Source organism: Triplophysa rosa, linkage group LG13, assembly GCF_024868665.1.
Source record: "Triplophysa rosa linkage group LG13, Trosa_1v2, whole genome shotgun sequence".
Taxonomy (NCBI): Eukaryota; Metazoa; Chordata; class Actinopteri; order Cypriniformes; family Nemacheilidae; genus Triplophysa; species Triplophysa rosa.
The window spans coordinates 5,881,510-5,901,984 of NC_079902.1; the positions used below are offsets into that span (position 1 = coordinate 5,881,510).

At 36.7% G+C, this 20,475-nt stretch overlaps 2 protein-coding genes across 5 annotated transcripts; one reads left to right on the forward strand and one right to left on the reverse strand.

Moving 5' to 3' along the window:
- Positions 1-14,474: 14,474 nt before the first annotated feature.
- On the reverse strand, positions 14,475-16,374 carry smim19 (small integral membrane protein 19). The gene is made up of 3 exons (XM_057349651.1): positions 16,124-16,374; positions 15,830-15,954; positions 14,475-15,422 (listed from the first exon to the last, which is right to left on the reverse strand). Exons 1-3 carry the CDS (start codon positions 16,252-16,254, stop codon positions 15,364-15,366), a joined length of 315 nt encoding a protein of 104 aa, XP_057205634.1. The 5' UTR covers positions 16,255-16,374; the 3' UTR covers positions 14,475-15,363.
- A 514-nt stretch (positions 16,375-16,888) lies between these two features.
- On the forward strand, positions 16,889-20,403 carry si:ch211-175m2.5 (uncharacterized protein LOC568697 homolog). 4 transcript variants are annotated; one of them, XM_057350255.1, is made up of 6 exons: positions 16,889-17,008; positions 17,298-17,456; positions 17,528-17,627; positions 17,783-17,913; positions 18,496-18,821; positions 20,180-20,403. In XM_057350255.1, exons 1-5 carry the CDS (start codon positions 16,955-16,957, stop codon positions 18,787-18,789), a joined length of 738 nt encoding a protein of 245 aa, XP_057206238.1. In that variant the 5' UTR covers positions 16,889-16,954; the 3' UTR covers positions 18,790-18,821; positions 20,180-20,403. The 4 variants fall into 4 exon arrangements, with proteins under 4 accessions (XP_057206238.1, XP_057206239.1, XP_057206237.1 ...); XM_057350256.1 differs by having other exon boundaries at positions 20,184-20,403; XM_057350254.1 differs by lacking the exon at positions 20,180-20,403 and having other exon boundaries at positions 18,496-19,538.
- The last annotated feature ends 72 nt before the right edge of the window (positions 20,404-20,475 follow it).

Below are 20,475 nucleotides of genomic sequence, written 5' to 3' on the forward strand. Positions count from 1 at the left end.
CAGTAATACCACTATCTACTGTATTTAATTTACAGTACTAGAATTTATTTCCTATTACAGAATGAGGATTTTTTTACGATTTGGGTTTAACTTTAAACAGAATACATTTTCTACCTGTAAAAACTATTTATAATTCACAAGTTGCAATAAAGTTGAAGAAACAGGTCTACTCACAGCAGTTAAAGTTTTATATTAAACAGAATTTCCTCTAAAAAATACTCAGAAAACCAGGGAGCAAAACAACAAAACAATGCATTGAGAACTGACAAAAAAAATGAAGGAAACAGAGTTAAAAACATATAAACCACTTAATGTTTTGACCTTTATCTACAGGTTGTTGTTAAAATGTCATAGGCGAAATAGCATACGGGTCACATGACAATAAACATGCCTGATGCAGTATGTCCGAAATGTAATAATACTACTCCACAAAAACTATATAGAACATACTGTTTTAATGGTAGACAGGTAGGTACTTGATTTAAATTAGTACGTAATGTCGCAGAATGCAGTTTGGACGCAGCATAGGTCACAGAACTCAAATCAAACATGTTTGTTTTGTTTGTAGTGTTGTCGTCAGTAGTGTTCATTTCATTACTCAACAAGCTCGTTGATAAAAGATGCCACAAGGATTCAGGCTGGTGATTTTTCTTCTGTCTGGCTGATTTTGATTGGCATTTGGTGCTATCAGGGTGTGTTCTCAGAATGAACCTGCAAGCACAAGAAAAAAACATTATTTAAGCATTATTTATAAACTGAATTTACATTACAATATTTTCATTACTGCATGTATAAATATCAATATTTATATTGACTGTTTATGAATGAAAAATGAATAAAATGAAGACACAATATTTTTAAAGTACAATATTTAATTCCTAAATATTTAGGGAAAACCAGACCAAAATCTAACTGTTGAGTCAGGGCAGAGATTCAACTGACAGCTGTCAATTTCAGTATAATTTACAGTAACACTGCTCAAGTGTTTTAACAGTTAAAGGGATAGTTCACCCAATAACGAAACTTGTGTCACCATTTAATCACTGTCTTGTCATTTCAAACCTTTATGACTTTCTTTCTTCAGCAGAACACAAAAGAAGATGAAGAATTTTGGTAAAACAAAACCATATGCCCCCATTGACTTCTATTGTATGCACACAAAACTGATGCGATCAATGAGGACCAACAGTTTTCTGTTACCAACATTCTTCAAAATATCTTTTGTGTTCTGCTGAAGAAAGAAAGTCATACAGGTTTGAAATGACAAGAGGGTGAGGAAATAATGACAGAATTTTTTGGGGTGAACTATCCTTTTATTTTGTGTTCCGAAGATGAATGGAGGTCCTATGGTTGTCGAACGACTTGAGGGTGAGTAATTTTTGGGCGGAGCATCCCTGTAATAATGGTTAATTAGTTTATGATTACCTCTGAATGAACTCCAGTGTATTGGTGTCCGCTTCCTGGTATGGCACATTGAAAATCTGTTAGCTCTTGTAGCTCTATGATGACTCTGCCCTCCATCGTAAGCATCCATTTTTGGCACGGAAAACAGAATCTCTTTTAGTAAGGGTAAGGAAAAACTATTGCTACAAATAATGATTCTTGAGACTATTTTTCACCATTATTGCCACCATAATAAAAAATCTATATTCACATGCTAATATATTATGATAAAATTATACATGCAAATACAAAAAGTTCCTTCTCCAGCACTACCGGTCTGTATGGTGTGTTCCATTTAGTATTGATTGTCCTTCACCTTGCAATTTAATTTAAACATTTTTCATGAGCCATGGTATTTAAAAATGCATGTTGATAAACTTACCAAGTGCAATCAGTCTTGGGGTGCAGGGCACAGAGAGGGATCCCTGTACATCTGCTGTGTGCTGCACTTAAAGTGAATTGCAGTCACTACAGCAATTAACAGGCTGAGAGAGATTCATTACATGTATAAAGAATATACTTAAAGTGATATACTTAAATATATTATCATTTACTCACCCTCTTGTCATTTCACACCTGTATGACTTTGTTCCTTCCACAGAACACAAAAGAAGATATTTTGAGAAACGCTGTTAACTGGACGCCTTTCACTTGCAAATAGTTTTGTGTCAATAGAAGTGAATGGGGTCCAGTGCTGTTTGGTTACCAACTTTCTTCAAAATATCTTCTTTACAGTCTTAGGGACCTGTAAAAGTTTGATGATAAATGATTACGAAAATGTTATTGTACCTAAAATGCTTGACATATAAATACAAAACAGGAAATACAACCTCTGTTTTAGTGTTGCACGACCAGAAAAAGGCTCATCCGACATTCCAAATGGCACAGATCTAACAGCAAACTTTAAATAAAAACAAAAGATGCACTTCAAAATACAGTATTCCATTTGTTTCTAAAAATTGCAGCGGTCCATTTACTTCTTTTAATCTTTCGAAAGTCTGAAAAAGAAATCTAAAAAATTATGCAAGTGCAGTTCATCACATGAATAGACAGGTAACTGACAAATTACATTACAGATAGATAAATTGGGGCCATATCATTTTTAGTTTACCTAATTTTTATTTTTCTAAGTTCTGTTTCCATTTTTTTGTGTGTTATATTTGTCCACATACATTACCGCAGTATACTATAGAATTTACTATAGTAAAATTCCTAGATACTAGTGTTTTTTAACCTTAGTATACTACAGTGACCTAAAAAAGTTCAAAATGGAGTAAACAAAAATCGTTAATTAACAAAAAATGTAGTGTATTGGCTTTCTTCTTTTTGAAATATGGACAAAAATCATAAAATTACAAAAGAAGACTGCAAATTTACAAGAAAAACAGGTGAAAAACGTGTAATTTTACAGAATAATTCTGGTGCCCCAACTGCTGGAAAATTTCTGTTTTTTTTAAGGATTTTTTAAAGTCTATTTTTTTTATTAAATAAAAAGCCCATTAATTTACAAGAAAACAGAGAAACTGTGTAATTTTACAGGGAAAAAACAGAACATTCGAAAACAGAACATTTCTGTTTTTACAGCATGGACAAACCCAACCACTGGGTTAAATTAACCTATAGAAAATTCTGATGGCGTGTTTGAAGAAAGAGAACTGGTGTTCATTGGAAACAAAGGCCAAAAAACTCATGAGAAACGGATAAAAAAATCAAATGTCATATGGTTAACATTAACGCTTTTTTATTTTACACCAACATCTTAAAGAAGCTTTTTGTGTTCCGTTTTATTATTTGCATTCAGCAATTCATTTCACCAGCTGTCAGGTCGGTGTCTACTGAAGGACCACAGCAGTCAACACTATGAACAGAACATTCAGAAAGTACTCCAAGATTCCATATAAAAGCCGAAACATTGAAGAAAACCTGTCTGCCTTCATCCCACTCGTACAGGTTCAAAATGTCAGCGCTGAAGGTTAAACAAAGATCATGCTCTGTGTGTATTTGTCAGCGTGTGTTTGTGCATTGCTACAAACACAATGAATCATCACAGAGGCACAAAAGTCTCCACAGAAACACGTATGAAGCTTTCAGCCAGAGAAAGATGTTGAACGGAGTTCGGTCATTATGTTCTACATGATAGCACAACATCTCATCATCTCTGCCCTGATATTCTACACCAAACAAACACGTACAGTACATCTACACAGATGCCCAAATGACTGACAGCTGATGGTGATGGCCTCAGAAAATGACCCGGCGGTCATGAGCGTCACGGCACACACACATGGTTACATACATGCTTTGCTGACACTTACAGTAATGTCGGGGTAAACCTTCCATTCAACATTCAGTGAGATGCTACAGTACTGCCACAGAATAAATAAGTGTAAACATGAATTGTCATATAACTGAGAAGGCTGAATAACATCTTAGCAACCATATAGCAACTCATTAACAACGTCCAGAACACCCTATCAACATGCTAACAACTGCATAGCAAAATCACACAATGAAAAAATGTTAAAATCTAGTCCCATATTGAATGTATTTGCAGAAAAAGTTAAATGAAACCTGCAATGATGTTTGCTTTACACAGCGTGTCACACTGACCTGAATTTTAATAACAGACAAACATACAGCATGAGCAATGATCACTGTTCTCAGCCTTAATTTTGACTACACCCATCTCCCGTTCTTTAATAATAATGTGTCAAACATGATGGTGAATTTTAAAAGACAAACTTCAAACTCGACTTGAACTGTGATGAGAGCGAATTTGTCAAAAACGACTAGATGTTGTGTGATGACTGGACAGTATAGATGTTCAGTGTTGAAGAGCAGATGTTGAGGAGAATGACAGTGACAGAAAGGAAGTACGGCAGAGCAGTCAATGTCTCTGCACTTTGATCTCATGATCACTTTAGTTAACAGAAATGGACTTTGGGAAATGTTGCTATATAATCACTCATAATGCAGCCTTGTGAAGGTACACGCGTAAACACATGGAACAAAGTACACTCTGTACACACATTTATTACTCAAAGCTTGCTCTTTCATAGCTCTGAGGTTTCGCTTTCATAGCTCAGGAGACTTAATATAGGCCAATGACCGGTTGCATAAAGCACCTTAAGTGTAATTTTCCCTTAAGTGTGCCCTTAAATATACCTTAAGTTTTACTTAAGTTGTTCTCCTATTGTCTTTGGTAAAGGGAAATCACCCCTTAAGTGTCACACTTAAGGGAAAAACTTAAGGTGCTTTAGGCCCTAGTTCTCAAATATTGGTAACACTTTACAATCAGGTTCCATTTGTTAACATTAATTAAAACTGTTAATGAACAATACAGTGTTTATTAAGTTATTATATCTTGAATAAAAAATAAGCAACTATATTTGTATAAATTCATAATATAATGCCTGTTCATTATATCATTTATATAATAATATGATATCATTTATTGTTCATTGACAGTTTGTAGTTAATAAATGGTTCTATTCTTTCAAAAAAAACAACTTAGCTCTGTATACTGTGGTAGGCTGTATGAGACCCTGTTTTCTTGTATTGCACATGTGCTTTTTGTTGTCCTTATGTTGTTCCAATTGCTTCCATTGTTTCCCTCATCTGTAGGTCGCTTTGGATAAAAGTGTCTGCTAAATGACTACATGTAAATGTAAATGAGACCTTATTGTAAGGTGTTATCCAAATATTTAAATTTTCATAAAAACCATTTAGGTATTGGTCGAGCTCTGAAGTTTATTCAAAAATTCCTTAATATTAATAAAAATAGTCACAAATTAGAAAACTGAATAAGTTCACACTGTAAAAACTGTAGTTGTACAAAATGAACTGTTTTACTTTACAGATTTCATTAAAAAAAATTAACTGTTTTATTTTAAATCTGTTATTTACTCACCCTCTTGCATTTTACACCTGCATGACTTTCTTTCTTCCGCAGAACACAAAAGATGATATTTGGAAAAATGCTGTTAACTGGACCCCATTCACTTGCATTGGTTTTGTGTCCATGCAATAGAAGTGAATGGGGGCCAGTGCTGTTTGGTTACCAACTTTCTTCAAAGTGTCTTCTTTTATTTTCTGCAGAAGAAAGATAGTCGAAAAGGTTTGAGATGACAAGAGGGTGAGTAAATGAGGACAGAATTTTCATTTTGGGTGAACTATCACTTTAAGTTGTTTACAGGAAAATATGTTTCAAATAGTCTTTACATATAGTCACCTTGGAATTATTTAGTTCTATTTGCATTTTTAAGATTACAAGCTTCAAAGTTTTTGCGTTCCATTTGACTTTGTAGTTAAGATATTTTTGTAACAAAAGAACGTAAAAGAAAAAAACTCACGTAATGTGAATAAGTTGTCAGAGAATAAGAATATGTGAATAAAAAAAAGTTGGACGGAACCTCAAGGCGACAAAATATGACAACAGCCAATATGAGTATGACATTTTTTATCTGTAAAATCTATGCATGAACACACAGGTTATATGTGTGTTGTATTTCCCTATATTACATTTCTGCATGTGACCTGAGAAACAGGGACTTCAGCAAAAGTCTCCATCTACTGTAATCCCATTACTGTCTAGGAGAAACAATTAAGATATTGACAAGATCTAAATGTTTTCTGTGGGCAGAGACTCACACATTGTGCCTCGCGAATCAATAAAGCCCACTATCTTGATGACAAATGCTTTGAATGCTCCATCATCAGAAATGGCCATCTTAAAAATGATATTACAGCCAGTAATGGTGGCCAAAAGCAGCACAGGACGAGTGTGTTGTGTGCTATTATAAACCTGTCAATGAGAGCATGTTATATAAGCGGTGAAGCAGCCCGTCACAGCAGTGGCAGCCTTCTGAGAACATCAGAAATGGGGTGTGTAGAGAAACAGACAGAGACGTCTGGCCGCAGTCTATCCGACCACAGACTAAGTCCAGCCTAAACCAGAGGACTGCAGGGAGAAGTGAGACGGCATGTGTAAAATAACAAGAGGCTCTTTTAAAGACCCCTGACTAAAGTCTGCATCACAGCTTGGAAATATGTATAAATTTATTATTTAAATAGAGTTAGAGATGTTAAAGCGGCGTTATTTTGTTGTGGAGACGGTAGCTGTGAAAAACTGCTTTAAACCTCCCAGAGCAGGTTTTTTTGCCATTCAGTGGCATTTGATGACATTTCGAGATGTTTATTCAGTATTAAGCAAAGAAAACACATGTGGAGGTCAACTTGCTTTACAGTAATATCTTTGAACACATACTGGAGGACATTCCTGTGAGATCTGAAATAATCTCATGTGTTGAAATCTTTCACGAGTCTATAAAAAGCAGTTGTGAGTAATAAAACATTCATCTATATTTGTCTGCAACCTAGAGATGAATGGCAGAGATCGGGGGAGTGAGTAATGAAATACACTGTTTGTTAATGAGAGAATCGAGCAGAAATTCCACAGAAACAGTTCCACAAAAAGAGTCAAATATAAGCAGACTTATTGTTTGTGTTCAGAAAAACGTTCAAGTATTCCACGAAAGTCCTTCAGAAATAAAGCCCGTTGTATGTTTTCAGACAGACGAGACCTGCATCGCCAGTATTATGACTACATGATAGTCGAACTGGTCATGTGTTTATTTGTATTGATTTCTCTTTCTACACACACAGAATTCATAACCTAACCAGGGCAAAGGTTAAAAGAAAATGGAGTGTTATGTGAAGTGTAAAATCTAGTTCCAAATATCTTTCCAAACAAAGAAATGTATACAGGTTTGGAACAACTTGAGGGTGAGTAATGACAGAATTTTCATTTTTTGGTGAACTTTTACTTTAAGTCTAAAAACACATTTGACCAAAAAAGGATATCGTCTGTAAAATTGTGCAACCGAAAACAAGTCGTTTTCAAATGAGAGACGACATTATGTAACACGTTGTAACGCGTTTTTATTGTTCTAGACAAGAATTGTGAAAATTGAGTGAAAAACAGTTTAGCTTCTTGATGGTGTGTGATGGTGTGTGTGCGGGTCGGCGGGCAGACAGTTGAGCTGAGCCAGAGTTTAAGAGGCTGGTAATTATGGTAAACCACATTCACCCTTCACACTCGTATATATAGAGCACCATCAGCACAGCCCTGTTTTTCACCACAAGGGGAATTTTCACCAAATTCCTTCAGTTTTGCTCTCCAAAGTGAAACAAAAGTTATTTCAGTAGCTGTGTTTTTTGGATTCCATCGCTATGCATTTAGGACACGTACAGTCATAGAACAACTATACTTTTGACTGGGGGTATCTCTGTTTCTTTATTTGGTGCAGACTTCGCCTGAGATCTCTTCGGTGTGTGTTTTGTATAGCGAAAACAACTTTTTTGAGTATCTTCAATACATCAGTAAAATATTCGCTACAATCTGAGGTTTTACATTTTTTATCTTTAACAACATATGGGTCCATTTTTTGGAGGGACGGGGCTCTGTTGACACTGTTATTAACCTCAAAAAAGTTATGATGTTGCTCCAAAATAGATTTGATTTAAATACAGAGGTGGGTAAAAATACATTTACTTGAGTACTGCCCTTTTTTATGCAAAAATTGCAACAACAAAAAATGCAAATTATATTATATACACTGTAATAAAATCACATGGTCAGTGTTTGCCCTGACCTCCCCCAAGTTAAAAAGAGTCTTTCCTCTCAGGATCTCTAACAGGACTACGGTACACATCCACGTCCCCATCACCAAACTATGAGAGCAGGACAGTTCAGAGCATAAGCAGCTGTGACTGAAAGCAAGTCAAGCACCAGAGATGTGCCCTGAGGACTGGATCAATTGTCAAGAAGAGTTGGCCAGAGCAAACCCACACCGACAGGCCTCATCAAAGAAACATGGCCGTCACTGTGGCTCCAAATCAAGCAGTGGGCCGAATCGAAAAGTGCCAAGATTGCCCCATGTCTGTCCTTTCCATCTTGAACCCACCCTTGACACATTAAATGGAGTGAAAGACCCTCAAAGCCGCTTGTTTTTTTCACGTTTGCCATTTCAGAACGCAGGTGGTGCGAGGAAGTGGACCAACATTTGCTTTTTAATGAGCCACTGGAACTTTAAAGTGCCGCTTAATGGAAAGAACCTGAATGTCGCAGAACCCAACATGTGCGGCACAAATGAGCGAAGTGTAAAACATAACGACAGGATATCCGGGTTTGTCCGCGTAAGGGTCGTGAGGGGGTGTGGTGGAGGGCCTTTTCTTAGATGTGGTCCTTCATTGAGCGCATACGTTTAAGATATGACATATGCTACTAACTGAAGGCAGCCATTTTGCGATAACATATGGTGCAACATATGGGTCTTTAGTTGGCACGGTGCTCACATCAAGCCCATAAATCTTTCATAATTTTGATCTGGTGAAGAATTTCATCGAATGCCATTCAGCCAAGTTTATAAAATGAATGCTTCAGTAATGTCCAGTAATGAATAACTTTCTGTATTTCAGTTCTTTAATACAAATGAATACAGGCCTTGATCTGCATGTAGTAATGAAGCAGGGATGTTATCTAAAACTAATGAAACATTTCTGTTTTTGAAATCAAACCAAATATTAATTAAGCATGAAAATTACTTTAATAATATCATTGCCTTAGCTAAGAAGTTAAATAAGCTTAAATCGAGGTACTAAAATGATTAGTTAATAAAACCTTAAATTATTATTATTATTAATAATAACAATAATGATAATATATTTATTTATTTATAAAGCGCCCTTCCCAATCTCAAATGAAATAAGAAATGATATAGCAATATAAACTTTGAGCAATATAAAATAAATCAAAAACAAAAGCACACAAAAAAACACCTATAAACTAAACTAAAACGAACACAGTAACAAACTAAAAACATAAACTAAAACTGTAAATATAAAAGCTGATTGAAAAATATTTATAAAAACTTACATGAAACAAAAACATAATAATAAAAGATGAAATGTAAATAAAATAAAAAATAAAATAACCCTGTAAGGAAGTGGTGACCACATGTAAGAAAAAAACGAATGGCAGATGGAAGCAGCTACTTTAATATGGGACACACTTTGATGTGGTGCCATGAGCTTGGCCACACCTGCACCTGTGTATAGCCACTAACTATATTAAACCACAAAACCATTTTGCAAACGGCTGGTGGCCACTGATAGGAAACTTCAAGTTTGAAAATGTCAACCCAGCTGTAGTTTCCCTGGTCTAGTGCACCTCTGGAACTCCCAGCGGGCTGATTTTGTGGAGTGACCACCAAAGGACCACACGATAAGCCATCTCTCATCGACTGCACCGAAAGAACACGAAAAGCGCTCTTTCAGATACGACTAGCCGAACGAGGTTTATACGTAGCACTGTCCAAAGAAATACTTGTGGTTAGAAGAGTAAGCAAGGGAACCACTAAAAACAAATAGACAAGAGGCAGTCTGTCTGTGTCAATAAGGTGCACACCACACATCTGAAAGTACAGGAGAAATAGTTCAAACCATGAGAGTTGTGGTTAGATGCCAAGAAGGGAAAAATGTATATGACACATAGTTTAGAGACTATGGTCCACATTAGAGAAAAATGTTTAACGTGGTTGTAAAGAACAGTATCTGTCTTTATATTTATAGACATGGTAATTCTGTCATCATTTCCTCACCTTCTTGTCATTTCAAACCTGTATGACTTTCTTTCTTCTGCAGAACACAAAAGAGGATATTTTGAAGAATGTTGGCAACCAAACAACAGCGCTACCCATTGACTTCTATTGTATGGATACAAAACCAATACAAGTCAATGGCTGCCATTGTTCAGTTACCAGCTTGCTTCAAAATATCTTCTTTTATGTTCTGCAGAAGAAAGAAAGTCATGCAGCTGCATGCTCTTTTAACAAGGGTCTCATATGTTTCTGTTTTCTGATTTAAAATGTATTTTGTATTTGATCAAACATTAAAAATGATTGCACTCAAAGATATTTACAAAATTAACCTCGCAGGGTTAGACGGTAAAACATTTCATAGCATCAACTCTATGATGCCCTATTGGTCTCAATTTCACAACTGAGGCAAATATTGACCAAGGAGCCGTCTCGACTTGCCATAAGTGACTGTTGGTTTTCAATTCTCCTCTTGTCGTTTATTGGAGAAGGCGTGAGGTGAAATGGCCCACATCCATACGGAGCTCTATACGAGTCTGACTGGGGGCCAGAGAGGAGGGTCAGCCTGGGTCTCCTGTGTTTGTTGTTCAGGTCTCGGCTCCGTGGAGGCTGGCGGTAAGACAGAAACCTGTGCCATACCTGGGCTGTTTTCTGCCAGTGACCGGAGCCGTCTGCCCTGGCACAGAAGCCCCTCAGGGGCTCTTCTTAGGACCGATCCGAAACCACACACATGACTAATAGCTCTGGGCTTTAGGAGGCTTTGTAGAACTTTGGTGTGAAGAGCAGTTGACCTGAGGGAGATGGCGAGAGGCGCAGACGCTTTCTCAATAAGTCCTTTTCACAAGTAGCACGCTGACCGTACAGAAGCGGGACCAGAGAAGCCATTGGGCTCCAAGCGGCCCTGACGCGTCCTCATTATCTCCACGGTAATGGACACGCGTGAGATTGCAGCCATTCTCTCGGCATGTGAAGAAAGAAACACAAGGAAATAGAGAGTTCAAAAAGTCCATGTCGCTCTTTGATACAGGGAGAACAGAAAGCGACCAGCACAGCCTGGCTTCCAATCCTCCCAGCTTAGAGCTTCCCGTATTAAACGTCTTATTATTGCAGTCTCTTTGTCCCAGTCCTCCTTCCCTAATTAGCGCCTGTTCCCTTCATTCCCAGTCGTGTCTTGTTCCCACCTGTGACATAAAGAAAAAGTGTGAGCAGAAGAGAATGGTGGAATGAAGATGAGAAAGGCAAAGCGCTCGGCCCCACAACGCTAGAGCGGAGGGGAGGATGAAGGAGCTTGTCACGTCTCATCTGCGCTTGGATCCGGAGACGGGCAGCATGGAAACACACACAGACTCGCGCTTCTGCGCCTTTGAAAGAAGAAAGCGCTGTGGAGATATGAAGCGAGAGGGAAGCGCAGGTTTTCGGGTGTTTCATTGTGACCCATATTTGTCCCCGTGTATGATTCAAACAGAGAGATGTCCTAATGAGTCTCTCGTTACTGTAAAGACACCAGACACATCTGAAGCACCTTTAAAGTCAACATGAAATCCAAATTGGCCCTGTTTACTTTCTTATTACTCACCCCTGGCCGTATTCATCAGTGCATGTTATTCTGAAGATGAATATGTCACAATCTTTTCCCACTATTCTGCTGGCAATACCTGGGACATCACCAGTAAACACTGTTGCGGAACCACTTTTGGTTTCAGTTTTTATTGATTTAATTTTTAATTTTATACATAAATGATAAAATCGTAAATATATTTTTGATGTGTTGTTTTGATGTGGTTATAAATGTTCTGTCGGTCGTATTTTGTTCATACGCTATAGCGTTAAAAAACTGAAACGGGAGGATCTTCTGGACCAGCGTTGTTTACGTCTTCCGAAGTCTATTGGATAAGGTTAAAAATAACAACGTATTTATTTATTTAATGTAATCCTGCATAATTCAGGGTATAAATTCATGCAGCAAATCATGTTAAATGTGATTATGAGTTATCATTGGTATATATCAAGATGCTCTTAATTGAAATAGTCAATCACAATCAATCCACATTCAAGTCTGATTACATTCTAATACATTAAAGGGATAGTTCACAATGTAAAAAAACGTAACTAATTTTATAGATTTTTCTGTTCTTTTTTACAGATTTTCCATGTACACTGTAAAGAAACGTAATTTAACAGAATTTTTTATTTAAAAAATTATAAATAATACATTTTTATAAAAAAAATTCTGTTATTTTTTTCCACTACACTCTTAGAAATAAAGGTGCTTTGCGATGCCATAGAAAGAACCGTTTTTGTCTAAATGGTTCTGTTTCACAAGGTTTCAAAATGTTCTTTGTGGTGAAAAAGGTTCTTCAGATTATAAAAAGGTAAGAAAGAGATGGTTCTTAAAAGAATCTTTGACTGAATGGTTCTTTGTGGAACCAAAAATGGTTCTTCTATGGCCTCGCTGTGAAGAACCTTTTAGGCACCTTTATTTTTAAGAGTGTAAAATGTCAAAAAAGACTTTTACTGTTTCTTTTACATATTTTTAATGTATTTTTTAAATATGGTCAAAAAACACAAATTTACAGAAATAAAAGGGAAAACATGTAATTTTACAGGTTATTTTAGGATTTATTTTTGATCCACCAGCTGCCAGAAAATTTCTGTTTTTTACGTGATTTCTTTACAGTGCACCCAAAAATGAACATTCTTTCATCATTTACTCAACCTCGTGTCTTTTTTAAACATGTATGACTTTCTTTTTTCTGCAGAACACAAAAGATATTTTGGAAAATGTTGGTGACCAAAAAACATGGCCCCCATTTGACTTCCATTGTATGGACAAAACTACATTCTTCATTTGTTATTGGACCAAATAAAGAGTCATACAAGTTTTGAATGGTTGTAAAAGCAGATTGTGCTAAAAAGTATAAATGAGATTTGACTACAAAAATAGTAAAACTGTTTATCAAATTACCATGAGATACCACGAAAAGCCATCATTCGGTTTGTAAGATATTCTAAAATAAAAGTCACATAAACATTGCTATTTTGAGCATATATAATCTATTTTAACCAAACGTTTGCTGACTCACAACATTTATAAGCGTTTGGTAGCATTCGTCGGCGTATTGTACAAGCAGATCATAACCTCATTGTGTCATACCCTTAAATAAAGTGATTCTTTTTAACATTGACCAGTCTGTGGACCTCGTGGCAGTGATCCAGTATAACTGGCTGTTAAAACTCTGAGAGAGCGAGAGAGAGCTGGGGCCATGGCACTGACATTCCAGGCTGTTTTTGCCAGCTGCTGGCCCCAGGCCAGCATGTGCGGTCAAGCCATGTTTACATCTGTCTGGGCTTCGAGCAGCCACAGGTCTCAGAACAGCGCAGTGGATGACGGGAGGGCACGGGACGACACCCAGACTGTAAACACAAACCATACGCTGATGAAATCTAGCGACCATGAACATTGCTCCTCAACCCCACTGGTTTATTTCTCTCGGGTTTATTGATTATTATTTTGGTTGTGGTTTGCAAGAGGATGCAGAACGAACGTCTAGGAGTTTTGTTGAAGCGTGCCATGCGTTAATACTTGGAATTCTGTTTGATGTGCGGGGCATGGTCTTTTATGTTTGTTAAACAATGGACATGGCTGTAAAAAGTCAGAAAAAAGGAACGAGTGTGTTCGTGTATTAAAGGAAAGTTACCCAAAAAAGATTTACTCTCCCTTAGGTCTGTCAAGATTTTTTTTGTGATTAAATATATTACATTTCTGTCTACACTTCACACAAATCTAATGGATTCACATGACCCGGAATATAAAAACTACTTTAATAGCACTTTTTGTCGCTAGGAGCTTAAAAGCCTCTGGTCACTTCCATTGTATAGCAGCTCAGGCAACTTTTTGTGTTCCACAGAAGAAAGTCATATGGGTTTGAGGGTGAGAAAATATTGACAGGATTTACATTTTTGGGTGAACTACTCCTTTAAATCGAAAGTGAAACACATCCGATACACTCCGGGATTAGTAAAGATAAAAAGCAAATGTAGATGCGGAATAAAATTAGAATTATTGGAGGTTGAAAAATGATGAAGAGTTTGTTCATCTTATTTCCATAGAGACCTGAGGGAAAGCACGAGAGGAAGCAGAGAGGGAGGGGGAGGCAGAAAACTAAGGCGAGGCGAGGAATCTTTTCTTCAGCTTTCTGTGATTCATCTGGGGAAATGATACCACAGTGGATCAGAAGCCAGAGATCGTTGGAAAAGAGACAAGAAAGAGAAACGAACCAATAGAACAAAGAAGCGATAACAAAAGAGATGGTCCAAGAGTCTCTCTCACACCTTTTCACTTTCGCACTTCATGTTTCGGATATCGCACGTCAGTATGGCTTGGACTCATTTATTGCACTTTTTATTTAATCACTCAATTTTTTAACAATAATGTGAAAAGAAAAAACTATGCTATCTGAAGATGTGATTTGCCCACACAAATCACCACAAGTACACTATGGTGTTGCGTAAAAAGCCATTCTCACAATAACTAGATTCATTTGCACAGAAGATTTTTTTACCGTATAGTTCATCCATTAAAGAGGTTGTCACAAAAAAAAACTGGAGATTTAAAAGCATAATGACTGACCCATGCTTATCTACCAATATAGTTGTTTCAATAAGACCTACAAGTTACTGCCTTTTAAGGAAACTTGTTTAATATTAAAAATATTTTTTAGCAGATTTATTAAACAGGCTGCAACTACTGACATTTATGTCAGCTAACACTAGAGGGCAATATAACACATTGCTACAGCACTGGAGAAGCGTGTGTCAAGGGTGCATGCAAGTCGGCAGTGCATTTATCACAGTATTTTCAACCTGTGTGCTCAATTATCATTTAGCAGTAAGAAAGGAGGTCAAATATTACTTTAATCCCAATGCCTAGAGTTAATGCATTTGTTAAGCATTTACATGAACATACAAAGAACAATGTTACACTTTCACTTTCATCTGTGTCATAGTCCACTGAAGCTCGCTTAGGAAAATCACATCACAAAAGTTATTAAAATGAATGCCACCTTATCCTCAATGTTTGAGGGGTATGTAGATCTAAAACAGCTCTTGATATCAAACAAATGTAACAGTAATGACCCCAATGTGCTAAAGCACAACCCACTTCTGAGTCTACGTAGAGTTGAGGCACGTCAGCTCAGATTTGGCCGTACTGGCTTCGTTCATTTGTACCGTTGGTGGGTAAAGAGCGCCCTCTACTGTGAGATCACTCTATTGACAGCAGCACACTGTCCGACTGCTGGTGCTGCTGATCGTATTTACGAGCTGTAGATAAAAGAAAAAAGAAATCACGTTAAGTTCGTCTAAAAAGTATTCCATTAAATTGCCAGCATTTATGTTCACGCGCTATATAAATACATTTTAATTCAATTGAAATTTGAAGCAATGTCTCGATATTAGTTCAGATATTTATTTTGGATTTCTATATAGCAATATAATTAGCTTTTTATGTAATAATTATAATTTATTATTATTATTAAATGCATGCAGCTACATTCTAAAATTCATTAAGGAAACTTTTTCACATATAGGAGAAATCAAAGTTTTTTTCCAGAAAAATCTCTTATGTCAATTCGTGCAAAAAAGAAACAATTATAAGAAACGGATTTTTAAGTTACTGCGAACATTAAGTAACTTAATTTGATTTGCTTTATAAAATAAGTCAAACCCACCGATGGAATACATTTCCAGTTGTTGTCTTAGTCGGACTTTCTGCAGACTGTCGTAGAAGTTCGGCTCTGCTGAGGTTCCTACTGTCGGTGGCAGCGTAAATATACGCATAATCTTCCTCTTATTTCTATATATAAAATACAAGCAATATTACTCGTGTGCTTTCACAGGGTATTATACGCATTCAAAATTAAATGTCATATAACAGAATAAGCAGTTAGGTCATAATGGAATAGTAATGTATTGTAATAGTACCCAGCACGTTTTAATTATATGTAAATCGAATGTACGCTTACTTTCTGGCGTACATCAGCAGGGCGAAACTGACCAGAATAACCAGTAGGTAAACATTAGTGGCCTCATTCCACGCTTCATGTACTGAATAATCCAGCGACTCCTCGTTTGCCATTACACCGTGCCCTCCCATAATGATAATAAGATTATTGGGCTCTGTTTTGAAAGCTAATATATTACATTAACTCAGATCCCATTTTATATTTCTTCTCAGAAAGCAGCAACACTAACAATGTACAAGCAGTTCCGGATGAGCGTCAGATTGGATTTCAAAATAAAGGTCAAGGTAGGTTGCGAGATAAACAGCGTTTATCATTTTACACACGTTGACGGCCAGTAAGCCATGCAGTACTACTGTAATATTCAGAACTGCAAATAAAACTACTTCACCAGTTGTTCTGCAAAAACACAAACCGCTCCCAAAGTAGCTTCACTAAAATATATTAAATAAAATATTTTTTGCAAAGCAAAGTGCGTTTTCTATGTGTACTATTTTAGAGTTTGTGTGTGTCTGTGTAAAACCTTTCCAATTTAAATGTAAAGGATTTATATTCACAAGTATACTTTAATTTATACAAGTATTGTACCCAATACAATCATTTCTTATCGCTCTCATACGCACTTATTTTGAAACCCTTGGGCTTCCGCCGTCATTGTAAACAGGAAGTAAAGTATATTTTCGTTGATTACAGTCATTGGTCGATCTTGCAGGAGGCGTGTGAGAATAATCCGCGATGATTGGCTTTAGATCATCTGAAGCAGCCATTGCGTGCTGTTTGTCACAAACATAAACACAAGGAATCACAAGCGAGATTGCAGCATAAAGTTTTACAATGTCGTTAAGAAGCATTTTTAAGGTTATTCACCGCTCTAATTTCGGGTCATTGGTAAGATTTTACAGTGAATAATCTTTCTTGTGTTTATTCATAATATGCTTTAAGAAAGAAATTATGAATGCCATTATCATAATGTCGTGCACGCACTTTGGTTTAACAGCTTTGTGTCAACACAAACGTTGTTGCATCTGATATTTTATTCAATAAACCTCTGGGGTTTGCTCTTCTTGTGTAATTTATAGGGAAGAGAATCACTCTTGGAATTTGAACTGTTACTTCATAACAATATGAAATTATTTAGTGCATACATCAAACTGTTAATAAACACTGTGTTTTACAGCACTTGCGTGTCCCTGTAAGCAGAATTTGTGTCAAATCACCAGCTACTCTCACACATCACAGGAGCAGCAGTTCAGAGGGCATCAGCCGGTATCCTGTGCCAAACAAGAAGAATCTGCCTTTTGATATTGTTGAGCTGATGGAGGAAGTCGAACAGAAGGTGTGGCGTCCACATTTATTATGTTTGTGTGTCTCTACCTGAGTATTAAAACAATGTGTGTTCACACGCAGGGTGGATTTCTACCCAACGTCTTCAAGGTTCTGTCTCATCGTCCTGCTGAATTTCGCGCTTTCTTCTCTTATTATAATGCTCTCATGAACAAGGAAAGTGGTAAGATCCTTTCCTCATGAATTATAGTAGCTAGTGGCTCATTTTTACACATCTGCATGAGCACAACTGTTGGCTTTAATAAGAGCATAAAAAAGGAATAGATTACTGTATTGAACCATGATGTGATGCATGTTTTATGTGATGTTTTGTAACAGGTGGTCTGTCGAAAGCAGATCGGGAGCTGATTGTTGTCGCAACCAGTGCTCACAATCACTGCCTGTATTGTGTCGTATCCCACAGTGCATTGCACCGCATCTATTCTAAAAAACCTATGCTGGCCGACCAGGTGTGTGAGATTTTATCAAAACATTGGGATGTTAAACTACTTAGGGCCTCTTTACATTACTCAGTGATTTCATTCCAGTTCATTTAAATACACTTTCCAGGCATTTTCTAGACGTTTACTCCATTTTGAATAATAGTAGTTTATGAACGTGAAAGATAATTAAGATAACCATGAAGATAAGTTTCAGCTTCATTTTAGCTGGACAACAGCCTTGGCAAGACCTTTGGTTTGTTAAAGTGATTCAACATACAAATATTGACACTTAAAGTTAAAGGAAAACCATATTAAACAAACATAGCATATAAAATGAACTTTGCTGCAAAGTTGGACCTTTCTTTGTGAATACAGATATTGCTTGTTGCATAACTATTATTACAATTTTGTGTTCCTAAAAATGTCAGCAGCAAATGAGGTCAATGTTGAATTTTTTTCAGCACCACATTACAATGCGTAGCCAGTACTGATGGACTTTTAGGAGCAAGACATACATTTATTTGTTCGCCTTTATTTTTCACAATTACTGAATATGGTATTAGGCATAATGAGTGGGCTTATAATTGATGTCTCTGTCTTACCCAACAGGTGGCAGTGAATTACAAAGCTGCAGAGCTGACTGCCCGCGAGCGAGCCATGCTTGACTTTGCTCGGACAGTATGTAGGAGCCAAACAATAACTGAAGAACATTTCAGTACCCTGGAAACTCATGGGTTTGATCGAGATGATATCTGGGACATTGCTGCCATTGCTGCCTTCTTCGCCATGTCCAACCGTTTGGCCCACCTGACTGATATGAGACCTAATACAGAGTTCTACAACATGGGCCGAGTGCCAAGAGACAAAGCAAACCCCTCTGGCCAGCAGGTGAAAGGAGATTAGACTTGAAAAAGTTCACAATTTCACAGCAGCAGGTGCGTCAAAACTGAAATGAATGATAAGCTGTTGTGAAAAAAGTATGTCTATCTAAATGGTTTATTTGACTGTTTTTATGTAGAAATGATTAGTCATTTTTTGTTCTATTGATTACATTGTTTCTTTACAATAAAATCTTTTTTTGGCTATTCATCTGCATGAATTTGTAGGGATTTGATCATTTACTGTATTTAAAGGGGAGAGAATATCTAAATTTCCAGCTGCAAAAAAAACAGTAGTGAATAAATATATATTTCTGATAAAAATTGTGACTCATTTGAATGTTTTCATGAATGGATCCTGTCTCTTGTAATCCGATTTTTATTTAATCATAATAATTGTTATTTGTATTTTTTTAGCAACATCAGTTACACGTCATTACTGTGCAAAATTGCTTAAACAATCAAATAGCACATGAACCTTTTTAAAGCTTTTGTAGCAAAAAGCTTTTTGGGCCACAGGATTTGTTGACTAACAGGCAAAGTTATAATAAAGATCAGACGTTTTAGCTTTATATGCATGTAGTAATTTATGGAGCAGTGCTAACGTTTTTAAAAATCTACTAACGTAACATTTTGTTTTATTTCATTGGTTGTATATAAAATGTAACATTTGTAGAAAATAAATTGTATCAAAGTTATAAACACATTAAAAAAGTAGTGTTGGTTAGTGCGGTTTGCCTTTAACGTGTAACAGTGTAAACATTAAAAACCACCTGACCTAAAGACAGTCTTTGCCTCTGCATTATAATAACTATTTACAAAAACTAATTAAAACATAAATACAGTATAAAATACATGTACAAGTGTCTAGAAATGTTATTATCGTCGATAATTCCTTGTACGGGAAACCACCCCTATGGATCCCACTTAGTAGCATTTTAATAAAACAGTATAATCTCAACTAGGGGAAAGAGACTTGTACAATATGCATGCAAAACCTATCTGTCCCACTACCATGCAAAAAGCTCCAGCTGTTTTCCACTTAACTATTCCTAAGCCATGTGACAAACCTGTTTTTCTCAATAATAAATATCGTTAAAATATAGAAAATAAAATGTTAAAATTAGACTCACCATACTGTGTTTACGTTTGCATGCAGCCAAGTATATTATAGATCCTGTTAAAATGTACTGCAGAAAATAAAAGGAATTTCAGCATTTGATGGCTGGCAATAAAGTAGTTAACAATGTTTAAATAAATGGCTTACACTGGATATAGAAGTAACAAATAATCAGTAGTTATTTGTGGCGAGGGGAGCGTGGTGTAGCGAGGTGTGCAGCAGGAGAGAGAGCCGGGAGACGAGCGGTAAGTGAGTGGAGTAATTACAGACGACCAACACCTGTGTCTCGTTCCAGTAAGGGCGCGGAGAGAGGATATAAGCACCAGAGGAAGGCACAATGGGAGAGGAGAGACGGACTCAACACAAGCTGTCACAGACCCAAACCTTCCAGTCAGCCAGGAGGACCTTGGCTGGCTTCCGAGCGACACAAGCCAGGCTGAGAGAGAAGCCGTGGACGTTTCTACTGTTTACTTTGGGTGCTCTATTTCATTTGGTTTTTTTGAATAAAGCTGTGTCAGACTCGCCAACCTTGTCCTCTTCCTTCCTTCTAACAACGAACTCGCTACATTATTATAAAACCAGTCATCACTA

What these genes read in the sequence shown, in the direction of transcription:
- smim19 (XM_057349651.1), bottom strand. Translation starts at nt 16,254, where the DNA reads ATGGGAGGGCACGGTGTAATGGCAAACGAGGAGTCGCTGGATTATTCA. An exon ending in CTGCTGATGTACGCCAGAAA is followed by an intron (nt 15,955 to 16,123) that starts GTAAGCGTACAT and finishes TTTTATATATAG; the next exon opens with AAATAAGAGGAAGATTATGC. An exon ending in ACTGGAAATGTATTCCATCG is followed by an intron (nt 15,423 to 15,829) that starts GTGGGTTTGACT and finishes TTTTATCTACAG; the next exon opens with CTCGTAAATACGATCAGCAG.
- si:ch211-175m2.5 (XM_057350255.1), top strand. Translation starts at nt 16,955, where the DNA reads ATGTCGTTAAGAAGCATTTTTAAGGTTATTCACCGCTCTAATTTCGGG. An exon ending in GCTCTAATTTCGGGTCATTG is followed by an intron (nt 17,009 to 17,297) that starts GTAAGATTTTAC and finishes TGTGTTTTACAG; the next exon opens with CACTTGCGTGTCCCTGTAAG. An exon ending in TGGAGGAAGTCGAACAGAAG is followed by an intron (nt 17,457 to 17,527) that starts GTGTGGCGTCCA and finishes GTTCACACGCAG; the next exon opens with GGTGGATTTCTACCCAACGT.